This window comes from Babylonia areolata, chromosome 21 (genome assembly GCF_041734735.1).
Source record: "Babylonia areolata isolate BAREFJ2019XMU chromosome 21, ASM4173473v1, whole genome shotgun sequence".
NCBI classification, from domain to species: domain Eukaryota; kingdom Metazoa; phylum Mollusca; class Gastropoda; order Neogastropoda; family Buccinidae; genus Babylonia; species Babylonia areolata.
Window position 1 is genome coordinate 10,320,617 of NC_134896.1, and position 12,500 is coordinate 10,333,116.

General features: G+C 47.4%; 1 protein-coding gene across 1 annotated transcript in view; it reads right to left on the bottom strand.

Moving 5' to 3' along the window:
- The window catches only part of LOC143296130 (glutaminyl-peptide cyclotransferase-like), a 34,522-nt gene extending 30,325 nt beyond the window's left edge, over positions 1-4,197 (bottom strand). Inside the window, exon 1 of the mRNA XM_076607912.1 lies at positions 3,971-4,197. Coding sequence (XP_076464027.1) covers positions 3,971-4,075 — 105 coding nt within the window. The 5' untranslated portion in view covers positions 4,076-4,197. The remainder of the gene's footprint in view (positions 1-3,970) is intronic.
- Between the last annotated feature and the right edge of the window lie 8,303 nt (positions 4,198-12,500).

Sequence of the window (12,500 nt, forward strand, 5' to 3'; positions counted from 1 at the left end):
TTGTTATTGTTAAAAGCTCTAATACATTAGCCGAGAACATTCAGTTAACACTCTTGAGTGGTGTGTGTGTGTGTGTGTGTGTGTGTGTGTGTGTGTGTGTGTGTGTGTCCTGAATCCATTTCTCTCTCTCTTTTTATGTCTCTGTCTCTCTCTCTGTGTCTATTTGTACATGTATATATACATTAAACACACTTCTTCTATTTGTTTGTCTCTGTGTGTCAGTGTACGTGTGTGTGTGAGACAAAGAGAGAGAGAGAGAGAGAGAGAGAGAGTGGGGTGGGGGGCTGAATCGATGAAGGCAGCATGCGACTGATAACCCTTTAGAGCAAGAAACCTTATCAGAGACATTATGGCGTTTTAGTTGATGCCCCCCCCCCTCTCCACCTCCTCCTTCTGCCACTCTCAGTCTGGTTAAGCGCGGGCCATTGATGCAATCAATTCAAATAAATCCAATTCAGCGTGGCTTTATCCCTCGCCGGCTAAATGCACAGAGCCATACCGAGGCCGAACCGCAAGCAAACAAAATCAATTACAAAATAAACCTCCCAAAACGAGTAACAACAGACAACAAAAACCCCATTAAACCTCGAAGAAGCAACAAATGAGTGAGAGAGAGAGAGAGAGAGAGAGAGGGAGCGAGAGAGCGACAGAAAGACAGACAACAGACAGAAAGACAGACAGACAGAGAGGACTGGGAACAACGTCGGTCACATTACAGCAACTAAAGAATAACGAACTCTCGCCTTGAAGTATCAATACCCACACAGCCAAAAGTGCCCATCGGCAACGAACACCTCCTGGATGGAAAACAAAACAAAACAAAACAACAACAAATCACCCAAAACACTCCCACACGAGAAATGAGCCCCGGAGAGAAACAAACAACAGTGTGGAGCGACTTCTGGAAGACATACCCAGTTGAACTGATCGGGAAGGCAGTAATTAGAAAAGGCAGAAACGACGAAAACAAAAATTTAAAAAGCATACAATAGAATAAGATAAATGAAATAGAATAGAATAAAATAAATGACATACATAGAAGAAAAAAAAAGCAATGCCCTCGATACGGATACTGAGCCGGGTCATCGGCCATGCTAATCGGTTAGGAGCGTGCCGATGTGCTCACTGCCCGATGTGTCCACGGTACAGTGGGCTGACCCCTATGTGGAAGCGTGGGGAAAGGACAACAGGAGGGGTTGTGTGTGTGTGTGTGTGTGTGTGTGATACCCTCCCCACACACACACACACGCACGCACACACACACACACACACACACCTATGTGGAAGGGGCCCATGTGGAAGCGTGGGAAAAGGACAAAAGAAGGGGGGGGGTGTCTGTGTGTCCATATAAGCGATGGTAAAAAGTGTGTGTGTGTGTGTGTGTGTGTGATACCCTTCCCACACACACACACACACACACACACCGTTTCTATCCCTGCCAAGCCCCTTCTAAGACCGTAGGCTCACTAAGCCGCGGGCATATCGAGCTGACTGACCCCAATCGATGAGTCCTTGGCCCGAAGCCCACACTCCCGCGCAACATGTCAGAAAAATCCGCCCACAACTTGCTTCCGACCCTGTTGACGGACGCCGGGAAAAAACGGAGTGAAAACACAACCTCCAACGCGGAAGTACAGTACAGACAGGCGTGTGCCATTCCCGGGAGACTATAGCGTTACGCTCTGGGTGGTGACTGATACAGCGCAGGGTGTGAATGGAAGGACCATCAGGGGATTGACAGTTCCTCCTACACCGCGCACAGGTGAAGTCTGACACTGGTCTGTTTGTCTGGCGCTGGACCTTTTTTTTTCCCTCGGTCTTTTAGTCTCGGAGGTAACACACCACCACGACCACGACCACCACCACCACCACGAACAACAACAACAACAGAGAGAGAGAGAGAGAGAGAGAGAGAGAGAGAGAGAGAGAGAGAGAACTCGAACTCGAAAAGTTTAATCAGTATAGGCCATGGCCCCTTCTGAAGGGGTTGGTACAGTATGTATGAACAATTCACACGAATTTGCACAATAGCTCATTTAAATAGTACTATACATAAGATGTACTCAACTCTGCTAGTGTAACTGCAAACGTTCGCGACATACAGCAGTCAGTCTCCGCGGACTTTGAATAGCTTCATAGGTCCATGGTCAGTCTCAGGCATGTTATGTCATCATGTTACTGTGCTCAGCGCGTGGGTCCACGAGACTGGGTGCAAAGTGGACACGTGCCTGTATCGATCGTGACAGTCTTGGACTCTCCATATGGACTGGGGTGGGCAATTTTCAGCTCATTTCCATCCATGCATTCCATGATTACCGAGTATTGCGGCGGATTCTCAAATTGTCCTTCATGAAAACGGGGAGATATAGGTAACTAAATATTTTGCGATGTATTTTTCCCCCCGAATTTGTCATTGGAGGATTAAATGGTCAAATAATCATGTGGAGAGGTAGTCTAGTGGTAACGCGTCCGCCTAGGAAATGGGAGAATCTGAGCACACAGGATCGATTCCCACACTCGTCAGTACTTTACGCCCCCTCCAATAGACCTTGACTGGTGGTCTGGACGCTAGTCATTCGGATAAGACAATAAACCGAAGTCCATTGTGTGACTCAAACAAATACACTTGCAGACAAAAAAAAAAAAAAAAAAAAAAAAGGGAAAAGGGCGGCGCTTTACAGGTGATAGCGACGCAGTCTCCCTGGGAAGAAATCTGCTGTGAAAAAAGAGTAACAGAATAATTCAATGCAATAATACAGTTTCGGCGGATCCGGACTAGATTTGCGATTTTACGGCCGCGTGAGAAGAAAATAACAGAAGTATGGAACCAAATAATTATCATCGTCAGTAAACATTTCTTCGGTCATAACTTAAAAGCAAAGCATCTGACATTATATGTACACTGCAAACAGTTGCTTGAATTGCGGAATTAAATATCGGATCTCCCTGAGCTTCCATCCTCAGTTCTTGACTGAACTGTGCAGCAACCGATAAATAATGATTTTCTACTAAAAAAAAACCAGGCATGTCAACTTGAAGCTCTGAGAGAGAGAGAGAGAGAGAGAGAGAGAGAGAGAGAGAGAGAGAGAGAGTAGAGAGGGAGAGTGTGTGTGTATGTGTGTGTGTGTGTGTGTGTGTGTGTGTGTGTGTGTGTGTGTGTGAGAGAGAGAGAGAGAGAGAGAGAGAGAGAGACGAAGAGACAGATAGACAGACAAACAGAGAGAAAGTCAGAGAGAGCGAATGAGAGAGACGGACAGAGAGAGACGGAGTGATATATATATATATATATATATATAGAGAGAGAGAGAGAGAGAGAACACCCGTACAAAACACCAGGTGGTCATTTCTAAACCAAAGGCTTCGTCAGCAAGATCAGGCACTGAGATAAGCCCGCAGTTATTTCTGTATGCCGTCAGTCTCCAAACTGAACTGGAAGCAGAAATGTTGGTTCGTTTGATCCTTCCATTTCACCACTACCACCACCACTACAAACACCACCACGATAACTACAACCATCGCCAATACAACCACCACCACTACAACCATCACCAAGACTACAACTAAAGCCACCACCACTTTAACTACAATCATCACCAACAGTACAACTACAACCACCACTACAGCCGCCACCTCCACAACTACAACCACCACCACAACTCGGTAACACCACCTCTACAACTATAACCACCATCACCACTACTACATACACAAACACAGCCACCACCACCATCACCACCACAATCACTACCACAATCACCACCGCTATAACTGGTCTACCACATCTACTACTAGTACAACCACCACCACCACAACCACCACCACTACAACCACAACAACCACTACAACAACCACTACCGGACAACCACTACCGGACACTACTATGACAACAACAACTACTATCAGAACTACAACTTCTACATTGTTCTCTCCGAAAAAAAAAAAAAAAAAAAATCACCGAATCCTCTCTCACCTGAGCAAACAGACCGGCCACGGAGCAGCAGACGACCACCAACAAACTTAACTGAAAAGCAGCTCCCGACGTCGCCATAATCGTTTTCATCATCATCATCATCATCACCGCCGATGTTTTCGCCTCCACTGACCGTTCCTTTCTGCCATACTCTAGCTACAACTGATGGATTCTATACCTCCCACCTCACACACGGTCAGTGTCGGCCACTTCTTTCCTTTTCAATTTTCAGCACGATTTCGCCTTGCGCCCACGCGAATCAGACACGCGTCATTCCATTGGCTGAGTTTTTGCGGGTTCCACCAATCAAAGGTAGCGTTGGTTTTGGTTGCTTGGAAAAGGGGGAAACTGTCGTCTGGTGGAAGTGTGCAGTTTCCATGGCTGGTGATGCTTGCACGCTCAATGCACGCGCTGCGCGCGCGGCTAAAGCGAGGCTGGTTTAGTTCTGGTAGTTCTGTTTGTGGCGGAACTTGTTGAGAGAGTATTCTATTGAGCTCGATGGCTCAGTCGAATAGGTCCGTTTGCCAGAATAGTACTCTGGCCGGGTTTTGCCTCCTTGTGTGTCCTCTCTCTCTCTCTCTCTCTCTCACACACACACACACACACACACACTCTCTCTCTCTCTCTCTTACGACTCTGGAAAGAAATGAAGGAAGAAATGGAGAGTAGCGACGACAGAAAGAGTGGAATGAACGAAGAAGCGCCAGCTGGGGCTGACTCAGAATAAAACTGGAAAGACAGGAAATAAAGAAACTGAGAAAAGGGAGAGGAAAAGAGGAGGCAGGAACAGAGGACAAAAGAAAGAGTGGGTGGAAAGAAAGAAAGAAAGAGGAGTAGACTGAAGAAAGGAGGACAGACACAGCGAGGTCACTGAGTAAAACCAAAACCAGCGGTTCCTAAGAAAACAGAAATTTGAAGAACGAAAGAAAGGAAAGAAAGAAGGAAGGAACCAGGACTGAGAGATGAAGAAGAATGTGGAGGAGAACAACACGCGAAACCACAACGGTTCACAGTAAAAGAAAGAAAGAAAGAAGATGAAGGACGAAAGGAAGAAAGGAGGAAAATAAGAAGACGAAATTGGCGAAAGTGGAGAAGAAAGGAAAGCAGCTGAAGTAAAACCAAAGCGGTTTCATCTCTGGCGTCCATGTTCTGCCCCTAATGGCCTGTAGATTGGTTTAAAATGTCGGTCAATATGAGAGCCGAGAGAGAGAGAGAGAGACAGACGGACGGACAGACAGATAGACAGAGAAACAGAGAGAAAGTTAGAGAGAGCGAAAGAGACAGACAGACAGAGAGAGACGGAGTGAGAGAGAGAGAGAGAGAGAGAGAGAGAGAGAGAGAGAGAGAGAGACTGACAGGCAAACAGACAGACAGAAGAAACAGAGAGAGAGAGTGAAAGACAGGGACGAAGAAGGAGAGAGAGACAGGCAGACAGGCCAAAAGAGAAAATAGACAGACACTGAGACAGAGAGACAGACATACAGAGACGGAGAGAGACTGGGTGAGAAAGAGGCTGACAGACAAAGAAACAGAGATTGGAGGGGAGAGAAAGACAGAGAGAGAGACAGACAGAGACAGAGATACGGATACGGATGACACGGATGATCAAACGATTAATTTTATTCATTACAGGCCATGGCCCATAATGAAGGGATGTGCGAACAATTCACCATAAAAAGTGCGAAGAGCATAACAATTAAAACCGGAAACACTGAGAAACAAAGCATTGATAACAGGGAGAAAGAGAGAAAGGAGGTGGGGAGAGGGGTTGGGGGGTTGGGGAGGGGGTGGGGGTGGGGGGGAGGCAGAGGGAGAGAAAGAGAGAAAGGAGGTGGGGAAAGGGTATGGGGGTGGGGTAGGGGGGAGGCAGAGGGAGAGAAAGAGAGAAAGGAGGTGGGGAAAAGGGTATGGGGGTGGGGTAGGGGGGGCGAGGGCAGAGGGAGAGAAAGAGAGAGAGAGAGAGAGAGAGAGAGAGATACAGAGGGAGAGAGGCAAAGGTAAAGAGAGGGACAGAAACAGTGTGTGTGTGAGAGAGAGAGAGAGGGAGAGAGAGAGAGAGACAGACAAACAGACAAACAGACAGACAGACAGACAGAGGGACATGCAGACTGAAAAAGTGACGCAGCCTGGTGTGGAGACAAAGAGGCAGAGACAAAGGGGAGAGACTGAAGGGCGGCTAGGGGTGGAGACAGACTAGGAGAGAAGATAAGAGAAGACACAGAAAGCTTAAAGAAACAGAGGAATAAAGGCGAAAAGAAGGAAAACAAAGAAAGAAAGAAAGAAAGAAAGAAGGAAAGAATACTAAAAAAAATGGGTCCGTGTGGCAAAGATTCTCTCGCAATGGCCCGAAATTGGTTTCAGATTGGAAGGTCCGTAGGCGACCGAGAGAGAGAGAGAGAGAGAGAGAGAGAGAGAGAGAGAGAGAGAGAGAGAGAGAGAGAGAGAGAGAAAATGAGCAGGGGAGGAGAGAGAGACAGAGACACAGAGAGAGAGATGATGATGATGATGATGATGATGATGATGATTTATTGAAGAAACACATAACGTTCATGTGTGTGTGAGAGAGAGGGGGGGGGAGAGGGGAGAGAGAGAGCCGGAGAGGGGGAGAGAGAGAGGGAGAGAGTGAGATGAGGGAGAGAGAGAGGAACTAAGTGTCGGAGACAGAGACAGAGGCTGGGGAGCCGGGGGGCGGGGGGGGGGGGGGGGGGGGGGTAGACTGCACAAGTTGTTTTCTGGTGTTTTACTTTGTTTTCAAACGTCAGGATTCGTGCGTAATTGCACAGAAAAATGATTAAAAATTCCAGGATGATTGATCGAGGAAGCGGATGTGTGTGTGTGTGTGTGTGTGTGTGTGTGTGTGTGTGTGTGTGTGTGTGCGTGCGTGTGTGTGTCTGTGTCTGTGTCTGTGTGTCTGTGTGTGTGTGTGTGTGTGTCTGTGTGTGTGTCTGTATGTGTCTGTGTGTGTGTCTGTGTCTGTGTGTGTGTGTGTGTGTGTGTGTGTGTGTGTGTGTGTGTGTGTGTGTGGTTGTGTGTGTGTGTGTCTGTGTCTGTGTGTCTGTGTGTGTCTGTGTGTCTCTGTGTGTCTGTGTGTGTGTCTGTGTGTGTCTGTGTGTGTGTCTGTGTCTGTCTGTGTCTGTGTGTGTGTCTGTGTGTGTCTGTGTGTGTGTCTGTGTGTGCATGGTTGAAAAATTGAGCGTCAGTGGAATGCTTTGATTTATTTCCGCGCAAGATTTACATTTATGTAAATACGTTCATTATTTCATCATTATTGACATCGGAAGATCCGTATGAGACAGGGAGAGAAGGGTGGTGGAGAGAAAGAGAGACTGAGAGGGAGATCCTGAGAGAGAGAGAGAGAGAGAGAGAGAGAGAGAGAGAGAGAGAAACGCACAGACAGACGCACAGACAGACAGTGGGGAGAGCGAGAGAGAAAGAGCCAATGTAGTGCAGCGCATAAATGAAGATAATTATTAGTCCTGATCGGGACCAAGCACCTGAAAGAACCTGGTAGACTGAAGATCGTAGGTCTGCGACACTACAAGCTTGGGTCTGGTTGTGTATGAAAGGGAGGAAGAGTGGGTGACGGGCGCAATAGCCGAGTGGTTAAAACGTTTGACTTTCAATCTGAGGGTCCAGAGTTCGATTCTCTGCAACGGCGCTTGGTGGGTAAAGGGTGGAGAATTTTCCGATCTCCCACGTCAACTTATCTGCAGGTCTTCTAGTGCCTGAACCCCCGTCGTGTGTATACTCAAGCAGAAGATCAAATACGTACGTTAAAGATCCTGTAATCCATGTCAGCGTTCGGTGGGTTATGGAAACGAGAACATACCCAGCATGCACCCCCCCCCCCCAAACAAAAAAACAAACAAACAAACAAAAAACAAAACAAAAACTGAGTATGACTGCCTACACGGCGCGGTAAAAAAACAAAAAAAAACACAAAAAAAAACGATCATACACGTAAAAGCCCACTCGTGTTCGTAAGAGTGAACGTGAAAGTTGCAGCCCACGAACGAAGAAGAAGAAGTAGAAGAAGAAGAAGAAGAAGATGAAGAAGAAGAGTAGGTGGGTGGTGGGGGGCAGGGCAGTGGCAGGGAAGGAGGGTCATGGGAATACAGGAATAACGGCGGCGTTGGGATAAAGCCACTGACTGCGGAGATGGCGCCAGTCATGAAATAGCAAGTTAAAAAAACAAACAGGAAAATGAATGAGGAATAGATTAAAAAAAAGAAGAAAAAAAAGAACTATGTATAGAAACACAAGAGAAATACATAAATGAGCATGACAAAGGGATGTGCAAGCCGTAAAGAAGAAGAAAAAAAATAGAAAGGAAGATAGACAGACTAAAGAGAAGAGAGAAGTTTGTTTTGTTTTTGTTGTTTTTTTAAAGAAAGAAAGAAGCAATGTTTTAATGACTCGACTCCCGGCAGTTTAGAGGCGGGTTAAAAACAACAACAACAACAACAACAAGAAGTGTAATTTCCTTAGAGAATGAGACAGAGAAAAAACGAGAGGAAGAGAAAGTGGCGTGGAAGAACGAACAGGAGATGAAGAAGAAGCAAGAAGCGAAATGTAGACAAATAGGTAATAAGCCGAAACACCGCCTCGAACCCTGATCACTGGTGAACACTGGATCAGCTGCAGGAGCCAGTTGCATTGCTTGGTTCTAACTATTTGACAGTTACACGTGACTAAATGCCCACGTTGACCTTCTTCTTCTTCTTCTTCTGCGTTCGTGGGCTGCAACTCCCACGTTCACTCGTATGTACACGAGTGGGATTTTACGTGTATGACCGTTTTTACCCCGCCATGTAGGCAGCCATACTCCGCTTTCGGGGGCGTGCATGCTGGGTATGTTCTTGTTTCCATAACCCACCGAACGCTGTCATGGATTACAGGATCTTTAACGTGCGTATTTGATCTTCTGCTTGCATATACACACGAAGGGGGTTCAGGCACTAGCAGGTCTGCACATATGTTGACCTGGGAGATCGTAAAAATCTCCACCCTTTACCCACCAGGCGCCGTTACCGAGATTCGAAGCCGGGACCCTCAGATTGAAAGTCCAACGCTTTAACCACTCGGCTATTGCGCCCGTCGCCCACGTTGACCGAACTACGCCATTGGTCAGTTCCATACGACACACAGTTAGTAGCGGGTTACGACCATACTAGGCTCTTCCGTCCGAGCAAGGCAGTTAACTGGCTCTCGAACTCCAACGCCTGATCGATTCTGCATCGACTTCCCCAACGACTTACCTTTGACATATTCAAATCATCGACTTAAACAGTCCATCCAAACCTTTATACAATATAAAATCGACCCTAGCTACGCTTAGGCAACAGCGAACATATCACTGGTCCAGTATCAGTCAACTCTGCTCACAGTGTTCCACAATATAAACACGACCTCGCCCACACTTCGGCAACAATATACGTAACAGTGGTTCAACACTGCTCTATGTTCGTCGTTGAAGTCATAGTCATTGAAGAATATATTTTGAAAAAGGTTCTCATATACATGCATACACACTAATCCCCACCCCATCCACACCCCCCACATACAACAACAACAACAGCAACGACAAACAAAACAAAAACAAACTAAAAAAAACAAAACATGCACACAACAAACTACAAACATTCACAACCCCTGCACCCACACCGCCCAACACACACACACACACACACACCACCACCACCACCACCACCAAGCAAACAATATCACTGATAGTGAAAAGACGCTAAACTAAAGAACCACCACCAACAACAACAACAAAAACATACACTCACCCACACTTATCCCCCATTCCCCTCCACACACACACACACACACACACACACACACACACACACACACACACACACACACACAAACAAACAAACAATCCACACACACAAACACACACACACACACACACACACACACACACAAACAATCCACACACACACACACACACACACACACACACACACACACAAACAAACAATCCACACACACACACACACACACACAAACAAACAAACAATCCACACACACACAACACACACACACACACACACACACACACACAAACAAACAATCCACACACACACACACACACACACAAACAAACAACACACACACACACACACACACACACACACACACACACACACCATCCGATTCCCCCCCCCCCTCCCCTCCCTTCCTCCACTCCCTCACACCGCCTCACCCCCACACACAAACAAACACTTCACAATACTCATACCATTTGTGGAATGATGAATTATCGAACGGCGTCTGGGTCTGAAAAAACAGGCCAGGACGACTGATCGGCAGAATGGCGGCGCCTATTATTGACAGACACATCTTTCTCTCTCCCTCTCTCTCTCTCCCTCACTGTGTCTCTGTCTCTGTCTCTCTCTGTGTCTTCTTTCTCTTTCTCTCTCTGTCTCTCTGTGTCTGTGTCTGTGTGTCTCTCTCTTTGTCCCTGTGAGCCTATGTCTATCTGTCTGTCTGTCTGTCTCCCATTCCCCCTCTCTATCTGTGTGTGTGTGTGTGTGTGTGTGTGTGTGTGTGTGTGTGTGTGTGTGTGTGTCTCCCATTCCCCCCTCTATTTCTCTGTGTGTGTGTGTGTGTGTGTGTGTGTGTGTGTGTGTGTCTCCCATTCCCCTTCTCTATCTCTCTCTGTCTCTGTGTGTGTGTGTGTGTGTGTGTGTGTGTGTGTGTGTGTGTGTGTGTGTGTGTCTCATTCCCCTTCTGTGTGTGTGTGTGTGTGTGTGTGTGTGTGTGTGTGTGTGTGTGTGTATGTGTGTGTGTGTGTGTCTCTCCCATTCCCCCTCTCTATCTCTCCTGTCTCTGTGTGTGTGTCTGTGTGTGTGTCTGTGTCTCTGTCTCTCTCCCATTCCCCCTCTCTATCTCTCTCTGTCTCTGTGTGTCTGTCTGTATGTCTGTCTGTGTGTGTGTGTGTCTCTGTCTCTCTCCCATTCCCCCTCTCTATCTCTCTCTGTCTCTGTGTGTCTGTCTGTGTGTCTGTCTGTGTGTGTGTCTCTCTCCCATTCCCCCTCTCTATCTCTCTCTGTCTCTGTGTGTCTGTCTGTGTGTGTGTGTGTGTGTGTGTGTGTGTGTGTGTGTGTGTGTGTGTGTGTGTGTGTCTCTGTCTCTCTCCCATTCCCCCTCTCTATCTCTCTCTGTCTCTGTGTGTGTCTGTGTGTCTGTGTGTGTGTGTGTGTGTGTCTCTGTCTCTCTCTCATTCCCCCCTCTCTCTCTCTGTGTCTCTCTGTGTGTGTCTGTGTGTCTGTCTCTCTCCCATTCCCCCCTCTCTTTCTCTGTGTGTCTGTCTCTCTCCCATTCCCCCCCTCTCTCTGTCTCTGTGTGTGTCTCTGTCTCTCTCCCATTCCCCCTCTCTTTCTCTGTGTGTCTCTGTCTCTCTCCCATTCCCCCTCTCTTTCTCTGTGTGTCTCTGTCTCTCTCCCATTCCCCCTCTCTTTCTCTGTGTGTCTGTCTCTCTCCCATTCCCCCCTCTCTTTCTCTGTGTGTCTGTCTCTCTCTCTCCTTATCGCTCTTTGTGTCTCTGTGTTTCTGTGTCTCTGTCTCTGTCTGTCTGTAACTCTCCCTCTGTCTCTCTGTGTGTCTTTGTGTCTCTTTCTCTGTCTGTCTCTGTCTCTCCCTCTCTCTCGCTCTCTCTTTGCGTATCTCTGTGTCTCTCTCTGTCTTTCTCTGTGTGTCTCTGTCTCTCTATCTCTCCCTCTCTCTCGCTCTCTCTCTCTGTATCTGTGTGTCTCTCTGTCTCTGTCTCTGTGTTTCTGTCTCTGTCTCATTCACTCTCTGTCTCTGTATCTGTCTCCTTCTGTGCCTGTCTCTGTCTGTCTGTCTGCCCGTCTCTGTTTCTGTGTCTCTGTGTCTCTCACTCTCTCTGTCTCTGTCTCTTTCTCTGCCTCTCTCGCTTCCTCTCTTACGAGTACATTCACCAGTGAGAAATGTTAGATGAATGCCAAAAGAGACTGGCTGGCTGACCAACATACGTGAATGAGGGGGCTGAGAACATTTCCATTATTTTGCTCCCACGGTCTAGCACCGGCGGTGTAAGAGATTGGGATGGCACCCCCACCCCTAAAATTTGGCTCGTGGCCGGATATGTGTGTGTGTGTGTGTGTGTGTGTGTGTGTGTGTGTGTGTGTGTGTGTGTGTGTGTGTGAGTGGGTGTGTATGGGTGTGGGTGTGGGTGTGGGTGTGTGGGTGTGTGTGGGTGTGTGTGTGCGCGCGCGCGCCCCAAAACGGAACTCTCTGGAGTATTACCGAACCAACAGTACAAGACTGTCATGTATTACTGATGTTCGTCGATCCGGTTTGATCAGTCCCTCGTGTATCATATCGGAATGTTTCCTGGACCGTTTGGAAACACACACACACACACACACACACACACACACACACACACACACACACACACAGAGACACAGACACACACACTTACACACACACACAGACACAGACAGACACACACAGACACACACACACACACACACACACACACACACACACACAC